At 41.9% G+C, this 21406-nt stretch overlaps 1 protein-coding gene across 4 annotated transcripts in view; it reads left to right on the top strand.

Annotated features, from left to right (window-relative positions):
* ARHGAP29 (Rho GTPase activating protein 29) overlaps positions 1–21406 on the top strand; it is a 67731-nt gene that overhangs the window by 22248 nt on the left and 24077 nt on the right. For 3 of the 4 annotated variants that reach the window (XM_048496243.1, XM_048496240.1, XM_048496244.1), the window contains 2 exons: positions 8370–8513; positions 18994–19090. In XM_048496243.1, the coding sequence (XP_048352200.1) occupies positions 8370–8513; positions 18994–19090 (241 nt within the window). Of the gene's footprint in view, positions 1–8369; positions 8514–8915; positions 10003–18993; positions 19091–21406 lie in introns of those variants that run through there. The other variant, XM_048496241.1, reaches the window with a different exon arrangement.

Genomic DNA, 21406 nt, shown 5'->3' with positions numbered 1-21406 from the left:
CACATCCTTGTCGACACCAAGGACAAGAAAAAGGCCCTTCCCAAATTTCTTCGCTCGGACAGTAACAAATCCTGGTCCAGGCCCTCTACCTTTCGGTCCCATAGGGCTCTCCCCAGGACTTCCAGAGATGGCAGATCGTCCTCCTGGAACCCCAGATATGCCAAGAACAATTCCTGGACGACCAGAGGATCTAGCTCCTTTCGTGGCAGAGGGAACTTCAGATCAAAGTTTGACAAAACGAATAGGACTGACGGTGCCCCCAAGTCCTGACTCCCCCCCAGTGGGAGGCCGTCTCCTTCTCTTTCAACAGGCATGGAATCAAGACCATTCAGACGCCTGGACGAAGGAGATCATTTCACAAGGCTACGCCATAGAATTCACTTCGGTTCCCCCCACCAAATTTCTCCCTTCCCCCCTCAGCAAGCGAAAAGACAAGGCCGCACGAACCTTACAAGCGGTGGACCATCTCCTATCTATCAGAGCAATAGAAATAGTTCCCAAAGCAGAGGTCTTCTCTGGACATTACTCTCACTTCTTCACCGTCCCCAAAAAGAACGGGGACTGGAGAGCAATCCTCAACCTCAGGACCTTGAACAAATTCCTCAAACTTCGAAGGTTCAAGATGGAGTCCCTCCGGACCATCTCAGAGACTCTCAGGCCAGGAGACTTCATGACTTCCCTGGACCTGGCAGAAGCCTATCTGCACATTCCCATCAGGCCTTCACACAGGAAGTTCCTGAGATTCTCCATAGCGGACCAACACTACCAATTCAGGGCTCTTCCCTTTGGACTTGCCTCAGCTCCCCGCATTTTCTCAAAGGTCCTCCTGGCTCCGGTCACCTTACTACGGCAACGGGGTATCCACATACACCCGTACCTGGACGACCTGCTAATTCGGTCCAAGTCCAAGGAGCAAGCCATCCAGGACCTCGAGATTGTGATGCAAACCCTTCAGCACCATGGGTTCCTCATCAACAGGGAGAAAAGCATTCTCACACCAACTCAACGAATCTTGCACCTAGGAGCCCTAATAGACTCCAGGAACAATGCCCTCTTTCTCCCAGAAGAGAAGATATCCAAAATCCGAAAAATGACCACCTCCATAATGCTCCCCAGAACAACCTCCTTGCTATTCCTAGTCAAGCTCCTTGGCACGCTCATTGCGGCCATGGATCTGGTCCAGTGGGGACGATTCCACGCACGTCCCCTCCAACGTATTCTTCGGCCTTTTCAACGGGACATCATCCTAAAACGGGACCATCCCATCATTGTGCCTCAGTCCACCAAACAACAACTCCGATGGTGGCTGCAACAACAGAACCTGACCCAGGGCAAACCTTATCTGTACCCCAACCAGCTACAGATCTTCACGGACGCCAGCCTCCAGGGTTGGGGGGCCAACCTCAACCAGCATTTTGCTCAAGGCAAGTGGGAGCAACACCTATCCAAACTACCAATCAACGTGCTGGAGGTCAAGGCTATCCTCCTAGCCCTTCAAGCTTTTCAACACCTCATAGCGGGACACCACATCTTGATCCGGACGGACAACACCACAGCCAAGTCCTATATCAACAACCAGGGAGGCTCACGATCCTCCCGCCTGGCCAAGGAGGCCTCCCTGATATTGGACTGGGCAGAGCTCAACGTTCAGAGCATCAAGGCGGAACACATCAAAGGATCTCTGAACATAAACGCAGACTGGCTGAGTCGACAAACAGTTGCCCCAGCGGAGTGGGCCCTGAACAAGGCAGTTTTTCAGGACATCGAACGTCGGTTCGGCAGACCAGAAGTGGACCTGTTCGCCACGGCACAGAACGCCCAGGTCCCAAAATTCATGTCCCGATTCTACCATCACAAGGCCATAGCGATAGATGCCCTATCCAGTCCGTGGCCCAAGGAACTCTTGTATGCCTTCCCGCCCATTCCAATCATCCCCAAAATTCTCCGGAAGATCATGACAGAGAGGGCGCGGGTGATCTTAGTTGCACCGCTCTGGCCACGCAGGCCCTGGTTCTCGATAATTCAGGAACTGGCCATAGGCCCCAGGTACCAGATTCCAGTCTCTTGGGATCTTCTCCATCAAGGTCCAATCATGCACCCCAACCCAGACTGGCTCAAGCTGACCGTCTGGCTGTTGAGTGGAGAAAACTAACCAGCAAAGGCTACTCCAAGGATGTGACCTCCACTCTGATGGCATCTAGACGCCCGTCCACCATCAGAATATACAATTACACCTGGAAGAAATTCGTCAGTTGGGCCAGGAACAAATACATTGACCCAGAAGATCCACCCTTATCTTCGGTCTTAGACTTCCTTCAGGAAGGGTTCGAGTCGGGACTCCGTAGCAACACCCTTAAGAGACAGGTCGCTGCCCTGTCCACGGTATGGCATCCCTTCCACGGCCTCCCAGCAACTCAACACCCGGATGTCATCCGGTTCCTTAAAGGGGTCCAACAATCTCAACCTCCCACCTGTCATCGCTTCCCTTCTTGGAGGCTACACACGGTTCTTTCGGCACTCACCAAGTCGCCCTTTGAGCCCATCCAAACCATCAATCTGAGATGGCTCAGAATGAAAACATTATTTCTCATAGCCATCACATCAGCCAGAAGGGTCTCGGAACTTAGCTCACTCTCCATTGACCCCAACTTGTGTGTATTCCACGATGACAGAGTGGTTCTTAGAATGGACCCTACCTTCAAACCTAAAGCGGCCTCCGCTTTTCACCTGCAACAGGACATTGTACTGCCTTCTTTTTGTCCACGTCCGTCTCACCCCAGAGAACGCTCCTGGCACACACTAGACGTTAGGAGGGCAATTAAAGCGTTCATAATTCGAACAGAGTCCATTAGGAAATCGCAGACGCTGTTTATCAACACTTCCAATCCCAAGATTGGTCTTCCCATGTCCAAAGCCTCCATTAGTTCTAACCTTAGATTGTGTATTGTGGAGGCTTACAGGGCTTCAGACCTCCCTGTACCAGAGGGAATCACTGCACATTCCACCAGATCAGCCTCTACCAATGCTGCTTTTAGACATAATGCTTCCGTAGAACAGATCTGCAAAGCAGCGATCTGGTCCAACCCCTCGACCTTTGTCAAACACTATAGACTACAGTCTTGGGGAGCAGCCGACACTGTGTTCGGGCAAAGGGTCCTGGAACACATCATAGAAGCGTAACGACAACCCTCCCTACTGGGGACACTGCTTTGGGAGGTCCCAACAAGATGCCTTTCGCCTCCAAGAGAACGGTCCATTGGTTCACTTACCGTGAAGAGGCCTTCTCTTGTGAGGCAGAAAGGCATCTTGACCCTCCCTTAGCGTCGTTTTTTCGCTGTGTCATTAGTTCCAGTCCTCATCAGTCAGGCTCCAAGGAGCCACGTATATAGTTGGGGAATATTCCTCCTGTTAGGGGTTAAGGGCTAATTGTTTAGGCCTATTATTGTTCAGGATAGAGAGATTCTGTTATACATGTTCTTGTCTCTCTCTAATCGTTGTTTATTTCTAAGTTTTTTCTTCTACTCCACCTGCTCAGTCAGTCGAATACTGGCAAGGGGCGGGTTCCAAGCCTCGACAGGAAGTGACATAATTCTATTTCCTGCCTCCCTGAGCCGGGGTGGAAAGCACCCAACAAGATGCCTTTCTGCCTCACAAGAGAAGGCCTCTTCACGGTAAGTGAACCAATGGGCCGTTTTGTGGTGATTTATTTTTGTTTCATTCTGTGATAATGACATGTTGTGCATTAATAACAATTTGTATAAGGGGTAGTTCCTGACTGAATAGATTAAAGTTGAGACTGTAGCCCCAATTCTGATGACAGTTTTTCTTTCACATATCTGCATCACCAGTCTTTTTCTTATTGCCACATTTTTTTTGTCAGCGTAGATAGTTGACTGTTGTTGAACCGGTTTCAGTTTTTGCTCTGGCAATATATGAAGGTCTTTTCGATCCACTAATCCGTGTGGATAAAAAGGTTTCATTTCTTGCTGAAAATATAGCATATTACAATTACTAGTCTGCTTCGCTGCTTAGCATGGCTTTGTTACACCTAGATGGATTGAATGTTGCAGATAATAATGTGACATCAAACACAGTTTTCAGTGTAGAGTTAATTGTGTATGGCTGCAATACATATTGTGGGATACTTTAAAAAGATTCTGGTATTGGGTATGCTGAGAGCTGAATTGGTGTTTGAGTTATGTTTTATTGAGAATTTAAAATCCACATTAATATTCAGTTTTAGATAATTTTTGTGCTTCTTCTCCAGGAACTTGCCCAAGGCAGCTTATTAAAACCTATCATTAATCCCACAGCAGTATAAAAAGGTAGTAAAAACAGGCACAGACAGCTTAAAACAAAAGTTTCCAGGCTAAAAGGGTGTTTAAAAAGTCAGAGCTTTAATTGAAAGCTTGGGTGAACAGAAACATTTTAGCCTGAAGCCTCAAAGAAAGCAGTATAGGCAACCAGGTGGGCCTCAACGGGAAGGGCATTCCACAAACAAGGTGCCACCACTGAAAAAGCTGTATCCCTGGTTGATTCCTACCTCAACTGTGCAGGCAAGGATACCGAGAATAGGGCTTTTGTGAAGCAAATCTTAATTGTTAAATGTCTTAACAAGATGTCTATGCGATAACGAGGAGTCTGTTTCTGAAGGACTTGCCATTCTGAAGCTCCCAAGTATTCAAATAATGGTCTTCTAGCTGTTCTATAAAGCAGGAGAATCTTGTTTTTCATACTAAAGAGCTTGAAATAGTGAAGGAATGCTATTCTATTCTATTAAATCAAATCAATTTAAATAGTAAGACGATTTAATTCATGTTTTTTCTACATAAAGGCATATTATTGCTGGTATAATCTTAATATTTACTGGTATAATCTTTTGCTGGTATAATCTTAATATTTACAACCAGATGACAGTTTCATTTTTAGAATAACAACTGTTTGGATTAGTTTTACTACTGTATCAAAATATTGATTTTTTAATTTTTTATTTTATTAAATTTAATACCCCACTCTTTCCAGCCTAAGCCGGGCTCAGGGAAGCTTACATACATAATTCTAGAGTGTCAGTCATCAAAACAAATTCCAAAAGATAATATATAATCAAAACTGTAAAATGAAACAGTTCATAAAGATGGTGACTAAATTAGATGTCCAAAGGACTCGCAGACAGTCTCTACTCAATCATCAGCCCTGTCCCATTAAACATTTCATCCTAATGATTAGGATAGGGAGGAGCGGGAGGCAAAACTCTGGAGGCCAGCAGGATGTATCAGATTCATGGTTTCCTCAGGTCCTTCAAAATCGATTGAATTCCTGCAGGGCACTGATATCATCTGGTAAAGAGTTCCACCATGCTGGAGCCAGGGCCAAAAAAGCCCTGACTCTGGTTGAGGCCAACAGTGTCCTCGGGACCACCAAAAAATTACCACCAGAGGAACAAAGGGTCCTCTGTGGGCAATATGGAAAGATGCGGTTCCAAAGATACGAAGGCCCTAGACTAAATGCCTTAAAGCTAAACACCAAAACCTTGAAGACAATCTGCAATTTAACCAGCAACCAGTGCAGTTGGCAAAGCACAAGCCTTATGTGCGCCCTCACTTAGGTCCTGGTGAAGACACATGCTGCTGCATTTTGACTCAGTTTCCAGAGCAGTTTTGAGGGTGGGCCAGCATAGAGCGAATTACAGTAATCCTGCCTGGAGGTGACCTTTGTGTGGATCACTGTGGCAAGGTCTGAGCAACTAGATAGGGGGCCAACTGTCTGGCCTGGTGAAGATGAAAAAAGGCCAATTTGGCAGTAAATAAAGCTGGGTGTCATCAGCATTTTGACGACAGCCCAGCTCAGACCTCCAAATTACCTGTGCCAGGGAGCACAAATAGATATTGAGTAACATTGGAGAGAGACTAGCCCCCTTCATCACCCCACAAACTAGAGGGCGCTGCTGAGACGTCCTCTTCCCAAGTAGTACTCACTGTCCCTGATCCTGGCGAAACCATGCATTTCAAGGTTGCACCCTGAACTCCAGCAACAGTGAGGCCATGGACCAAAAGGTCATAGTCAGCCATGTCAAATGCTGTGGTGAGATCTAGTAACACCAACAGCACTGACCTGCCTCGGTCCAGCTGGCGACAAAGTTTGTCTGTGAGGGTGACCAGCACGGTTTCTCTCTCATGGTCAGGACAGAAGCAGGACTAAAAGGGATCCAAGGCCAATTTAGTTACACTATCAGAACTAAATAGATAATTATGAAATTATTGCAAAGTGAACTATCTCAAAGTTTCATTTGACCACCAGGCCTTACATTTCTTTGTTGCATTATTTGCATTTTGTCTTCATGCCTGCCTTCATTAAAATATTCCTAGACTGGGTCTTTTTTATGACTTGGTGCCATTATTAATTTTATTCTCCAGCAAGGGAGTAATATGATACATCTCAGGCTGTGCATATTTTCCAAGACTTGTGGAGTACTCTGTTCAAAAGGTTTCACTTTCATTTTTACTGCTTGCCTCTCCCCCCTCATACTTAACTCCTTGTGCAGATTTGTTCCACTACAAACAGTCTATTCACTGAACTTCTTGAAACTTAACACTTAAAAGATAAGGGGTTAATTCTGTGTACATCGATTGGCAAAGGAAAAGTGTGGTTAAGGTATGTTTCTCAAGTCCGTAGATTTATTTTGTTGCATTTTTTTCTATGAAGAAGAAACATTTCTCTGCAGGCACAAAACCACAGTATTGAGCACTGCAAAGCCAAGCATCTATGATAAATTTTCTAGATGGAAAATTTGTCCCAAATAATCTAACAGAAACTTTTGCAAGAGTATGACATTGTGATTCATTTACTAAAACATTTAAACATTATATGAATATAAGTCTCATGCTAGATAATGAAAAACCAATCCTTATTTCATGATGAATAACCTTTGGACTATAATGTATCGTAAACAGAAAACTAAACTATTTTTAGATAGATTTTTCTTCAAAAAAAGTATTTAAATAAAAATTAATTTTAAATTTTAAAAATCTGATTTAAATCAAAAATTTGATTTATATTTTTAAAATCTGGTTTTTAGTTTAAATAAATCATTGATTTTTATCCATTATGATTTTTAAATTTTTTTATTACAATGGTCCCAATCTCTCACCTCAATACTGGGAACTGTGTTGGGAGATGTCAAACCTAGTACAACTTTGAAGCCAAACCCGAAATCACTGTCCCGAAAGTTAACTGAGAGATTTCCTTTCCTTTGTACACTCAGGTCGGAGGAGTTCATACTGTCTCCTATCAAAGCTTGGTGGTAGTGTCTAAGATTAGAAATATCTAGATTTAATTTTCCACCCAGTTACGCAACGGACAAGGGGGAACTTCATCCAGTTGCTAGCTTTCTATCTAATGTACATCCCAGGAGAAGAGACATGTTGGCACCCTGAACTTGGAGAAAGGGGGTTGTGATAAAATATGTCTGCCCTGAATGCTTCATGTAAGAACAATTATCGAAAAACAATTATTGAATAAAAGGTGGGGTACAGGACCCAGTGGGGTACAGGAGAAATTTAATGGTAGCAGTTCTGGTGTACAAGCAGTTGTATAGCCTGTACCAGCTGAAATTCTTGCTACTACTCCTAATATTTTATACCACATGAAGAAGAGTTTGGATTGATACCCCACTTTTCACAGCCATAAAGAGTCTCAAAACAGCTTACGAACTCCTTCCCTTCCTCTCCCCACAACAGATACTTTGTGAAGTAGGTGGGACTGAGGGGGTTCTGAAGAACGGGTACAAGCCCAAGGTCACCCAGCAGGCTTCATGAATAGGAGTGGGAAATTAAACCTGGTTCTCCATATTAGAGGCCACTACACCATGCTGGCATTACAACTACGCATGAAAAAAGTAGCATTATCTTGCCCTCAAAACCATCAGTTCTTTATGATGCCATAAATTGTGGAAAGTCTATTTGGTAACAAGGTCCATTGGTTTGCCATTTTAATTATGTTTTCTCTCAGAGAGATTCACTGAAAAAGTTGAACTTCTTATAAACAAGTGATTCCATAAAACTGGTGATCTAAATCACCCTGCCACTGATAGCATTTTTCCTTATTACAAACCGAATCTGTCAACATGAGGCTACTTTTTAAATATGTGGTGGGAGTCTTTCCAGCATTTATCACAGGTTGATAGATTCATGGCTTTATCACTGTTCTTTCACTTCAATTTCAGTGGAATTTAGTTATATTTTAAATGTCACCCTTAATTTCATAAATACTTCCATCTGTTCTTAATTATCTTTTTCTCTTCTCAGTCAAGAATTATGATCAACTAAGCATTCTGTCTGTGACAGCAATTAACTGTTTTAATTTTTCTTCAGAAAATCAGGATTGTCTTCATCACGTTGTTCATGAACGTTTGGGTGAACTGCTGCGAGTCCTAAAGACAATAATTAGCAAACACCAGAGTCTCAACTCAGTTGATATTCTCAGTGCTGCAGGAACAGTCATTGCAAAAGTAAAAGGTAAGGGGATGGGAGCCCCTTGGGCTTCTTCTGGTGTATATGAATTGTAAGTAGTCAAATTGCTTCATGGTGCAATATCAAATAACATGGACAATAGGCAAATAACATCCAGTGTAACTGCATATTAAGCCAAGTAAATAGTGCTTTGGAATTTATCGAGAGTCCATGTGAACATGTTTTTCCCTAATTTGGTGCTTCTGAATTTATGTAGTAGTCATCTTCCATGTAAAAGTTCCCTAGACAAAATGGCATTTGTTTTACAATATCCCCGGGGATCGGGCGGTATATAAATTGAAAAAAAAATAAAAATTGTATTTTAAACATTGCATATTATCTCTATTGAGGACAGCTTGATAAAATCATTGTAGACTATATAGCATCACCGTGTTTGTTCTCTGATCTTGAACTGTAATAAATAAGTTTGTAATAACTGTAATAAATAAGTAATAAATAAATAAGTTTGAGCTTTGCTGTATCAAAAAGATTTCAACATTACAGCAACATGGTATCAGTTCCAAGACTAACAAATTCTACAGCTAAACTTAGCCAGTAATTTGGCTCGGGACCTGAAATAGCAAAATGAGGTTTGTGGGTTATTTCAAAATTAGTAATTTCATAGCTTTGCCACTTCCTGTATGCCCCTTTAATTATTTATATTTCTGTATTTTTCCCCTCCAAAATATCCTGTAATGTGTGGTTTTTTTAAAAAAAATGTAGTTATGAAGAACGCAAGAACTTCAAGAATGCAAGAATTTGTGCTGTACAGAATTTGAAACTACAAAGAAACCTCCCAAATACCCAAGAAAAAGTGCATTTCCTTTTTGAACAAATAATTGAATTACATTTGTAATATGCACTACCATTTAGGGCCAAACTATACATTCAAGTTTTTTAAAAGTCCAAGTTTAAGTAATTTTCCCCATGATGAAATATAGTGTGTGTGTGCGGGATGTATTTCCCCATTTTTGCCATTGTGGTGTATATTTACATGCTGTGTGATTGCAGAGGAACCCGAGTTGGGTCTGGGATCCTGGTGGACTCAACTGTTAAAAAATATATAGTAACTGATATTCTTAGGGCACTGAAAGCAATGTGATTAATTTGGAAATATTCTACAGTACATGATTTTAAATTATTTAATTGTAGCTATACAATTTGTATGAGAAAATGCCCGTTCAGGCTGATGTGCTGATTTCTACCAATTCATAGATGGTGTATTTCAGATAATGTTGGTTGGCTGCCTGTGTTTACATTAATCTTTTCCAGTTCCATCAATTTGCATGCTCATTCAAGTGTAGCTCCATAAATAGTTTCCATTTTCAGGCATGGGAATAATACTGACAGTCATTGTTATCAAGCTATTGTGTACAACCAGGATGTCCTGGGGAAAGACTGTATTCAAAGCTGATGTTAAGTAATATCAGTTGTTTCAGTGATTGTTTAACGGAAAACATTAGGAATCTTTGGATGGAAGTGTTATGGAAAGAAGGTAAGAGTCTTGTATTTTGTATTTTATGTACATGTGTGTACATTCATATATGTGTATATACTTGTGAAGACATATAAAAATTAACAGAGCTCCCATTTCCTTTGGAAATAAGTGAAACAACTTGTCATATCAAATTTAGAATATAGGGCTTCTATCTTAACATATTTACTATTGGAATTAACTGACGTTGATATCTGTAGTTACAAAAATGTTCCATGTGAGGCATACAAATGCTTCTTGAACAATCACGTGATCTGTATGATTCTGCAGGTAGCTTTTTTTTGAGGGTGAAAATGTTTGTGTAGCTTGACTTTGATAAGTCCCTGCCTCCTCCATTTTGCTGTACTTTTCTCGCAACAGCTGAGCTGATAGCAAAGTTTGTAAATTTGATTTCCAGAGACTTGTTTAACTGTACATGTCTGAATATAAAATTATCCTCATGAGCATATACACATTGGTTTTGGTAATTTTACAGTGGTATATAGTAGTGTGTTTGGCAAAAATAGGGCTTTCATGCATAACAGAGTAAGCATGAGATTTTAATTTAACAAAGAAAATTGTTTATGGTGTCTGACATGTTTAATAACTGCAGTTGCTTTAGGGTTCTTTATGAAAACTGGTCTGTGCAATACAGAGCTGCTTAGTTGAAGACAAATTTGCTATAAAAGTATTTTTAAAAATTTACATAGGGCTTATTAGAGTGCACTGTTATTTTTTAATACCTGGAATGGAGTTTGTATTAATTTACTAGGAAAAACTTTTCCTTTCATAGAGGAAGTCTAAACAAACATTTGGCCTACAATATTCATTGCTTTTAGTTATACATTTATGTTTAGACACCTGGCAGGAAGCTTTAATTCTTTACACAAACAGTGTTGTAAATTAAGTGATCTTGTGGGAAATAAACTTACTCTGCACAAGTTTCCTACTTCTAGTGTTAGCAACTTCTAACTTGTTGAGAGACAAGAGAGAAATCTCTCTGGGAGAGAGATTTTATGAAGAAACAAGGATTCCTTGGGTTATAAAGAGTGGAACTGGTTTTGCCAAGGTGATACTTAAACATTCAAGAAACCTTTGCAGAGGTTTCCATCAAATATGCTTCACCCAAATTAACTGAACCTCTGACTGAAGTGGTATCTCTAAATGTATTTTTCCTTTGCTCTCTTCAGATGGTATATGGAAGGAAGTGAGCATCAAGGTCTCATTCTGTCCACCCTTTGAAGGATTGGAGATGGGAATGTTTCTCTCATGTAATCATGGTGACATATATAAGCCATAGATCAATATACCAAATGATTAACAGTTAAATGTCAACCCTTCCATGAGAAAAATCCTTCCTGATTAACTAATCATTATAGCAACTGCCTGCTCTGGTTTCTGGAATAATTTTATTCCTTGTATTGTTGAAGGCTTTCATAGCCAAAATCAACTGGCTGATGTGAGTTTTCTGGGCTGTATGGCCATGGTCTGGAAGTTTAAGCTCCTAATGTTTCACCCACATCTATGACTGGCATCTTCAGAAGCATGTCATGGTAAGATGTGTTTCTGTCTGGAGACATGCCTCTGAAGATACTAGCCATAGATGCAGGTGAAACATTAGAAGTTAAAACAACCAGACTACTGCCTCACAGCTCAGAAAACCCACAACAGTCAATTTTATTGCGGACTTGTTTTTTGTACATTCTAAAAATATGACAAAATAAACTGTTGAGAGAAGCCTGATTCACTTGCCTGTAAAAGTACTCACCATGCATTTGGAAAGGCATGTGTAGGTCTACATGTGTAGGAAGCGCACCAGATGCTGAACCAGAAGCTGGTGTCCAAAAGTGTCAGTGTGTGTGAATACACACAGTCAAGAAAAGTAAGTTGCGTCCTTACACTAGTTGTTACTTGGTAGGTACAGCCAATACACATGTTATGGGCATATCCCAGTGGCCCCTAAAGTAGCATTCATGTGGTAGTTTTATTCCATGTGAAAACAATAAAAAGTAGTACCAGTGGCTGTGCTGGTTACTTCATGTGGGTGGGGGGTTTGTGTGTGTGTACGTGCCATGCTTTTTGCAATATTGTTGTACTTTATTGTACTATATTAATGCTGCTATGTTTTTATAGATTCTGTAAATTGTTTTTAACTTAATTATTTATTGTGTATGATGTTGTTCCTGGCCTGTGGGGTGTAATGGTGTTCCTGGCCTACTGTACACCGCCCAGAGCCCTTCGGGGGTGGGCGATTTAAAATCTAATTGAATGAACGAATGAATGAATGAACGAACGAATGAACGAACGAACGAACGAACGGTTAGAATTTTCACATAGTTTCTGATATATATTTAGCTGGCACACACCTTCCTGGGTAACCAAGTGTTGAGGACAGAATTAAGCTGTTCTTGCAGTGTTCTGTTGGTTTTTCACTAACAGTTTAGTCTGGAATTGCCTTAAATTAATATGATTATTTTGTGGCTAGTGCAGGTAATGGTGTGTTCTGTCCATTTCATTCCATGATTTTAAATTTAAAAAGTAGTTCCTGTGCTAGGTTTTTAATGTGTACACGTGCTGTTGATGCTTCATGGGTTCAAAGTTTGCAATCAGCCTTACCTAACATGATACTGGTTCTGGAAGAAAGATGAAGAGCATGCAAGAAGATAATTTTTTAATCAGTGAAACAGAGTGTATGTGGTAAACTTCATCTGCCCCTCCCTCATGGGCCTATAACTGTTATTTCCTTTTCCATGAATGCTTCAAAGATCTATTCATGGATTTCCCAGCATCTTGTCTACTTCCTGTACCTCTTTTTGCTTTAAGAAATCCTTTTTGCTTGCCTTTCATCAATCTCAGAATTCTATACAAACATTTTTTAGTAAGTTATCATAAGAATTTATTTCCTAAATATTTCCGGTTTGGTTCTTTAAGACATTTCACCCCAACCTGTTGGGACTCCTGAATAGGTCAGGATTTGATGAAAATATAGTAGGTTTCAGAAATCCTGAGATTGTATTTAGTCACATCTTCTTATCAGGTCAGAATATTTTGGATGCCTGTAGGCTGTCCTCAGACCTGTAGATGTTCTTGATGTTGATATGTACTTGAATATTACCTAATGTATTTTCAATATTACCTAATCAAACGCTCCAACTTTTGTTTGTTACTATAGCCATTATAAAGAATCCAAATTGGGAAATGAACAATTGATAATCAGAAAGTTTTCCTTGAAGGGCAGGAGGACATCTTGAGTGGGTGATTCCCAGCCCTTGGATCAAGGAGACAGGATATTGTTCCACTTCACGTTTCCTGTCTGGGAGACACCTGCTTCAGTTTGTCTCCTGCTGCAGCAAGGGTGAGCAGGCTTCAGAGTAAGCTCTGAGTGCGAGCTTAGACTTTTGCTTCTGCATAGCTTCTTTTTTCCCTTACTACTTCTTTCTTTCCTTTCTGAATGCTCCTGCAACTTTACCTATATCTCTCTTCACTTTCTATCCCTTTTAATATAGGAATCTGTTCTTGCTGGATACTCTCCTGTGCTCAGAAGAAATAGTGGGAAAAGGCTTGGGAGATGGCTTCCTATCGGAAACTGAACTTAAAAACCCCATTGACCTCAGCGGCAATGGGAAACGTTCAGGCTCATTCCGCACACGCAGAATAATGCACTTTCAAGCTGCTTTCAGGGCTCTTTGAAGCTGTGCGGAATGGCAAAAACAGTTGTGAAAGCAGCTTGAAAGTGCATTATTTTGCGTGTGCGGAATGAGCCTCAGTGAGCTTCCTCCTGTCTGGGAGCCAGCTTCTCAGTTCACCCACATGCAGGGAATGTGTGTCCCCCTGGACTCTGGAGGGTGCATCAAAGGGATATGCCATAGAATTCTCAACCTTTCCTACCCCTTACTTTCTACAATCACTAGTGGCCAAATGCAAGGAGAAGCTCTCCAAACATGGGCAACAGTGCAACACCTTCTAGAAATTCAAGCCATAGAACCTGTCCCCACATCAGAACAGGGCCTGGGAATTTACTCCATTTTCTTCATGGTCCTCAGAAGAAATGCGGACTGGAGATGATACTAGATCTAAAATACCTGAAAAGGCACATCAAGTTATGATGGTTCTGGATGGAAACCCTGCAATCTGTAACGGAAGCCATATAGCCAGGAAACTTCATGACCTCCCTGGACTTCCAGGAGGCACATCTGTATGTTCCCATTCTTCTGTCATGCCAACAGTTCTTTTGTTTCACAGCAGAACACCATCATTATCAGTTCAGAGCTCTTCTCTTGGGCTTTCAACGGTACCGAGATCTTTTCAAAGATTCTTCTAGCTCCCATTGTTGCTCTCAGAAGGGAATATGTATCTAGCCCTATTTGAATAACCTTCTGATTCAGGCCAACTTACTAGAGAAGGCCATAAGCGACACTCAGACAAGAATACTCACCCTACAGGAAGACAAGTTCATAGAAGGACTCTGTCTACTGTGTGCAACAACTGGAACATCGAGAGTCACAGTAGACCGTCTGCATTCTGCTCCTACCAGAACCCAAAGCTCTCCAGATCATACAGAAGGTATCAGAGGTAATCAAGAGCAAGTACTACTCCTTGATCCAACTAGCAAAACTCATGGGCTCAGTGATGGCCACGATAGATTGCATTCAGTGGAGACAACTACACTCCAGATCACTACAAAAGTTTCTTTGACTTTTTCAATTGGACATTATGCACTGTTGGGACAAGTCAATCTTGATACCAAGAGAAGTCAAGGAATCCCTACTATGGTGGACGTGCTTGAACCACCTGAGGAAAGGGAAGGTTTTCCATGTTTACTCCCATATCCAGATGTTCAAAGACATGAGCCTGAGTGGCTGGGAAACTTCACTAAACAAACAGTATGCCCAAGAAAGATTATCAACATCAGAGTCCAAAGCAACATCAGAGTTCCCTTCAACCAGTTGAAAGTCAGAGCTATTTTCCAGGTTTAATCCACTTCTAAAACCAGATTCAACATAAGCACCTTTTCATGAGAACACACAACATATTGGCCAAGCTGTATGTCAACAATCAAGGGGGTTTGAGATCCTGCCAATTACACAAAGAAGTGCTATGAATCCTTCGGTGGGCCCAAGCCAACCTACTATCCTGTGTGAAGGGAGTCCTCAACATCACGGCAGATTGGCTGAGCCAGAAGGATGTGCTAGAATTGGAATGAGCTCTTCACAAATCTATTTTCAATGTGATCATGGATCACTTCAGCCAACCATTCCTGAACCTCTTTTCCTCCTCAGAGAACCCTCAAGTCAACAGATTCTTTTGTAGATATTACCATTCACAAGCAGAGGCTACAGATGCTCTCACCTCCCCGTGGCCCAAAGAGCTACTTTATGCCTTTTCTCCAGTTCCAGTGCTACTGTAGTTACTACGGAGAATCAGAATGTTGGGGTGGCACCTTACTGCCTCTGACAGCTGTGGTTCTCATCACTCAAAGAGATGGCCCTAGAACCTCTGCTCAAGCTTTCAATGAATTGGACATGTTGCACCAAGTCCACTATTCCATCCAGACCCACAGTGGTTCAACTTGACCTCATGGAAATTGAGAAGTCCAAACTCAGAAAAATAAAGTATTCCATGGAAGTGATCGATGCCATATTGGCATCCCATGGACCTTCCAGGAACGGGATATATAATGCTACCTGGAAAACCTTCTTATCCTGGTCTAGAAGAAAAAAGGTCAATTCACTCAGACCCTCTATCATAGCAATACTGGAGTTTTTGCACAAGAATCGTTCTTCCGGTATCTCAGGTAACACATTGAGAAGACAAATAGCAGATCTGGCAACAGTCTTTCCACTATACAGGAGAGAAAGCATAGCGAAGCACCCACACCTGTGGAGATTTATTAAAGGAGTCATTCTGATTAACTCTCCTTAGGCACATCATTTTCCCACATGGAGACCACATATGGTTTTGATATCTCTAACAAAACCACCCTTTGAGCCAATTCATGAGGTTAGCCTTAAGTGGCTTTGAATTAAGACCATTTTCTTAGTGGTAGTAACATCAGCAAGACTTATTTCAGAGCTTGGGGCACTATCAATCAACTCTGCTTTTGTGTGTTTCACAAGGACAAGGTGGTTTTAAGAACCAATTCAAGTCAGAAGCAATCACTAAGTTCCATATATTACACGAACTGTATCTTCCATTCTTCTCTCTGAATCCTTCTCACCCAAAGGAGAAAACATGACATACCTTAGATGTTAGGAAGGCCCTGAGAATCTTAAATAAACCCAGAGCATTAGACAGCCTGATTACTTGTTCATTTGTATCAGTCCTAGATTGTATCAATCTAGGAAAAGCCATGTCCAAGACAGCTCTACCTTAAAGACCTGTGTTAGAAGCTTATAGGGCACAGAGCTGACTGGTTCCCCCCGGAGATCATGGCACATTCAATATGTAGTTTGGCCACCAATGCGTTATCAAAAGATGCCTCGATAGAGGATGTATGCAAGACAGCTACATGGACCACTATTTCCGCATTTTTACAGAACACATACAGTTCATCAAAAGCAGCCTTTGGCCGTAGGGTACTGCACCATATATTAGATTCTTAACCTGACGACCCAGGCCATTCTGAGGACACTGCTCTGGGAGGTCCAGCTCAAGATGTCCTTTTGCCCTTCAAGGAGAATGATCCATTGGATACTCACCATAAAGGGTTTCTTCTCTTTGGAGGACATCTTGATCCCTCCCGTGGTTGTCAGTCTATTCCTGTTGAACATTTACTAACATATGAGTTTCAATACTCTGTTAAATTCTGTTACTTATTTTTTCTTCTATACTGCTCTCTAGTTCTTCATTGTTAAAATTGAAGTTCTCAGTTTTTAGTAAAGATTATAGAGACAGTTGCTATCAGAAGTATCCAAACTGGAGCAGGTAATTTCCAGACAAGAAACAGGAAGTAGAACAAGAAAGTTTATCCTTCCTTCCTGATCCAAGGGCTGGGAATCACCCTCTCAGGATGTCTTACTGTCCTCCAAGGAGAAGAAGCCTTCATGGTAAGTACCCAGTGGATTGTTTTGCCTGTTCTGGAGTGTGAGTCAGCAAATATTTAACTTGCAAAAACATTTTCAAATCAGAAGAGTGACACAAACCGTACCATTAAAGAGCATTACACTGTCACTTTTTTATTTTATGTATGATATTTATAGTCTGTCTTTCTCACTGAGACTCAAGGTGAATTACACAGTGTGTCAATACAATCTACAGGGTTAGATAGCCAATAAACAGTGCAATAGGGTTTGAATTGCAGAATACTGAAACCAAGCACAAGCCATTTAAACATGACTCGTTGAATGATACAGAAATTATATAATAAGAGCATACTTCCACCAACAGGCAGTACATGCTATTCACAGTAGTATAATCTGCAGTCCCAATAAATTGGGGGATACTTTGATTCTGTATAAGCAGTAACTCATATTTGCTTGTCTTATACTGTTTATACCACATAAACCTGCACTGTCCTTATAATTGTGAACCTCCATGTAATGAGTGACAGTCTCCTGGGATTACAACTGATCTCCAGTCAGCAGAGATCAATTCTTTTGGAGAAAATGGCCACTTTGGAAGGCCATTGAAGTGCCTCTCCATCTCAAACCTCATCCACTTCACACTCCACCCCCAAGATCTTTATGTATTTTCCAGTCCAGATGTCTTGGACATGCTATTTTAAAAGGAGCACCAAGAAGGAGGAGGGGGCAGTCAGAAAGTGACTACTCCCACAGTGGCGCCTAAGGCAGTAAGCCATCCCTGTAATAACCAGACCCTGGATAGTGGAAGGCACAAAGGCTTTCCTATAAAAGAGTCTTCCCCAGCTGGGATATTTTCAGCAGGAAACCAGCCTGAGAAGGAGAAACTAAGAAGCCATTCTCCATTCCCCATAACTGCAAATCCAGCTGTTAAAGAGTTGCTATCCTGTTATATTCCCCCCAAATGGCTGTGATCAGCAGATGAAATCTTCTAGTGGACCCTGGTCCAAAAGATGTCCAACTGGCCCTGGCTCCAACTTGGTTCAATGATCTGTCCAGTCAGACCTGGGCACTGCACTATCTGATTCATTTCCACATGGCCTGTAAGATAGAGCTGTTCCACCAAGCATATGGTTGAGGCGGCTGTGGTTACCATCTTGGCCTCCCCTCACCATTTGGTCCACCCTCTTTTTTCCTTAGTTCTGTGTTATCACCATTTTGATACCATCAGGAAAAGTTGTTTAGATGGTTTAAAGTTGGTATGGTTCAAAGCTGTGTTTTATTGAAAAATGGAATTTTAAATGTTGGTAGATGAGCCTGCAAGGGGCAGAACCCATGCATGCATGCGCGCGCGCGCGCGCACACACACACACACACACACACACACACACACACACACAAGGAACCGTGAAACTACGTGTAATGTTGTATTCTACCCTAAGGGAAGGGAGTGTTGCAAAACAGCTTGTTGGGTGGGTGGCTTTGCAAAGTAACCTGCAAGGAGTAGCTAGTACTGAGATGGCCTTACATTTGTGCTAAAAATATGGTGTCTGGTGGTATTTTTCTGCATACTTGGATTCCCCTGAGTAGGTTCCTTTTGTTTGGGTGGCCTTGCTTTGCAGCAGCTGCTGTCCACTTGAGGTTAGCTATTATCTGCAGTGTCTGATGCATACTCTTGTCATGTTCCTCCTTGCTTAGATTACCAGATGCCTCCCTTTCCACATTCTGCAAGCAAAAAATTTAGTTGTTTTGGGATGCTTCCTTTAATTGCACCAAATCAAGTTTTTAAAAGAAGAAAACTAAAAAGATTTGTACACATCCTTAATACTTGACCATAAGGCACCAAACTTCTTTTCAGCCATATTCCCAATATGGTTCATATTTATTTTAATTGTATGCATTATTATCCTACAGTCTGATTCAAGAAGAGTGTTCTCACCAATTGAAGTATACTCTGGTAAATATACTGACCTTTCTTTGTTTTTCACCTTAGCTGTGAACTTCAAGGAGGTTAATGAAGAAAACAAGAGAGAAGTCTTAAGTGAAATATTCTCTTCTATCGATACACTAGCATTTACCTTTGGAAACATGTAAGTTTTAAAGATTTAGCAGTGCAATTTGTTTCCTAAAGTAGCTTGGGGCAAAATCACACATTACAAAATTGTTATACGCTTCGCATGTCTGCCTAGTTCTGTTGACCAGAATCTGCTTCGTGTTTGTCAAAACTGAGTCTTTTCACCTGCTCAGCCCCCATCCTATTCAGTTGCTGCTTTTTTTTTTGTTACATTGTGATTTTAAGGTTATTCTTCTTCTTTTTTGTTAATTTTTGTAAGTGGCTTGTCGAATCAGTTGGCAGTTGTGGGTTTTCTGGCTGTGTGATTGTGTTCTGGTAGTTTTTGCTCCTGATATTTACTTTATTCGTTTTATCTATTTGTTTTCTTTTCTTTTTTCTTTCCCTCTTTTCTTTTCTCAATGTATTTCTAAACTTTTGGTACTAAATTTTTTTGCCAATATTATCGTTTAACTTTAACGAATGTAAGCTGTACTTTCATTTCAAACTTTGTACTATTTGTGCACAAATTTATGAATAAATATTTCAAAAACCACTTTGCCTACCTCTATGGTTGACACTTTCAGAGGCATTTCATAGTAAGATGTGCCATAGGGAGAAACACATCTTATGGAAGATGCCAGCCAACCATAGATGTGGGTGGAACATTAGGAGCATGGCCACAAAGCTCAGAAAACCTACAACAGCCACTTATGTCTTGTTTTGCAGGAGAAACATGGGCTATAAATAAATAATGGTCTGGGAATTCTGTGCCCAGAACATAAATACCATGTGTGTAGTGGCCTGCTTTGGATCATAGACATAGTCCTTAAGCTCCTGCCTCCTGCTGTTCTCCTGATTTGAGACAGTTTCAAGGAGCCAGTGCTTGCCCTGTTGGGGAGACTTAGGGTAGTGATGTATGTTCTCTAAGGAGCAAAAAGTGGTATCCTGAGATTTCAGGTTCAGAAAACAGTGTAGGAGAAAAGCATAAGTCATTTTTTTCAGTGTACCACAGTCTTGATCTAGATCATGTTTATTCATGCCTGGGAATTAAGTTTGGAGCATTGGACTCCCAAGACCACATCTGTCAACAGGATACATGGGGCGAGTGGCCTTTCTGATACTAGGGTGCTGGGCAAAAGTCAAGAAGGGGCCCTAGAATTGTTAGATACTGTTAGATATGACACCCCAATCTAAATTATAGGCAGAAGTGTTATCAGGGCATGAATGTTCCCAAGCACGGTGGACCTGATTCAGCTGAGCCAAAACAACCACACAAGGCCCTATTTATCACTGTATATGGGACCCCTGATAGCCATTTTGCCTTACAATATGCCATGAAAGGATGGGCTGAATTTCTTCCTCCTTGTGACAAAATGCCTCCCTGTAGTTTGGTTCAGGGAATGCTGATTTTTAGCTAATAATCCCTTGAGATCTTCTAGAGTTGCAGCTGGTAGGACTGTGTGGTGATCAGAGGGGCCTGGAAGCCACTGCAGCTTTTAACTTTAGGGTAGTAGTTGGGGTCGCTGGTTTCACGATGGTTGGGGGTCTCACACCACAGCCAGCTCTGTTGCATGTGGAACAGTTACTCCAGGCTGCCCTTGGTAATGAGGGGAAATGAAGATTTTGTAACGTTTGAATTGCCCTGGGTCTTTCCTACACACCATTATTGCTATATGATGTGTCCCTTTCTCATCTCCACTTCTCCCCAGGGAGCCGTTCGCACAGGCGGTGCTGCTAAAACGCAGCAGCGCCGACCTGGCTCCCCTCCCCCACCCCCAGGGCGGCGTCAGGCCACCTCCAAAAACCTCCCTCCTGGAGAGAGGTTTTTGGGAAAACAGCGCGTTCCCACCGGCGCGGTGCACGCGGCACCGCCGGGAACACGCTGTTTTCCCTGTCCCTCTCCCACTCACCTTGTCGCCTTCTTCGCTCTACTGGACTGCTGAGACCCTCCCTCGCTGTCCTCTGACCCCTGGAGGTCTGCGGGGGCCGCTCGCACGCTCCCATGCGAACGGCCCCCACCCCTCCACCAGCAGAAGGGCCTATGTTCTTTGCTACTGGTTGCTCCTTGAAACTATGTCACATCTGTGTCCATTTTCCATGGCAGCACTAAAGGAGTCTCTCAGTTTTTCTACTGGGGTGAGGAAAGCTAGTTTAGTCACTGTCTGGGAAAACATGCCCTTCACCTCTGAAGCACCTTTGCGTGTCCCAGTAACAAATAATAGTTCTACAAAGCATGTAGGAGGGAGCTAAAACTCGTTTACAGATTCAAAGTAGCCTGTGGACACTCTCATTTTGTTTTCTGATCTATGAATCTGGTAATCATTTCTGTGTAAAAAGGCAATATAAGAGGTTA

Source organism: Sphaerodactylus townsendi, linkage group LG05 (genome assembly GCF_021028975.2).
Source record: "Sphaerodactylus townsendi isolate TG3544 linkage group LG05, MPM_Stown_v2.3, whole genome shotgun sequence".
NCBI classification, from domain to species: Eukaryota; Metazoa; Chordata; class Lepidosauria; order Squamata; family Sphaerodactylidae; genus Sphaerodactylus; species Sphaerodactylus townsendi.
Note: the sequence above shows the minus strand (reverse complement) of the source record. Positions and strands in the feature narration are given on the sequence as shown.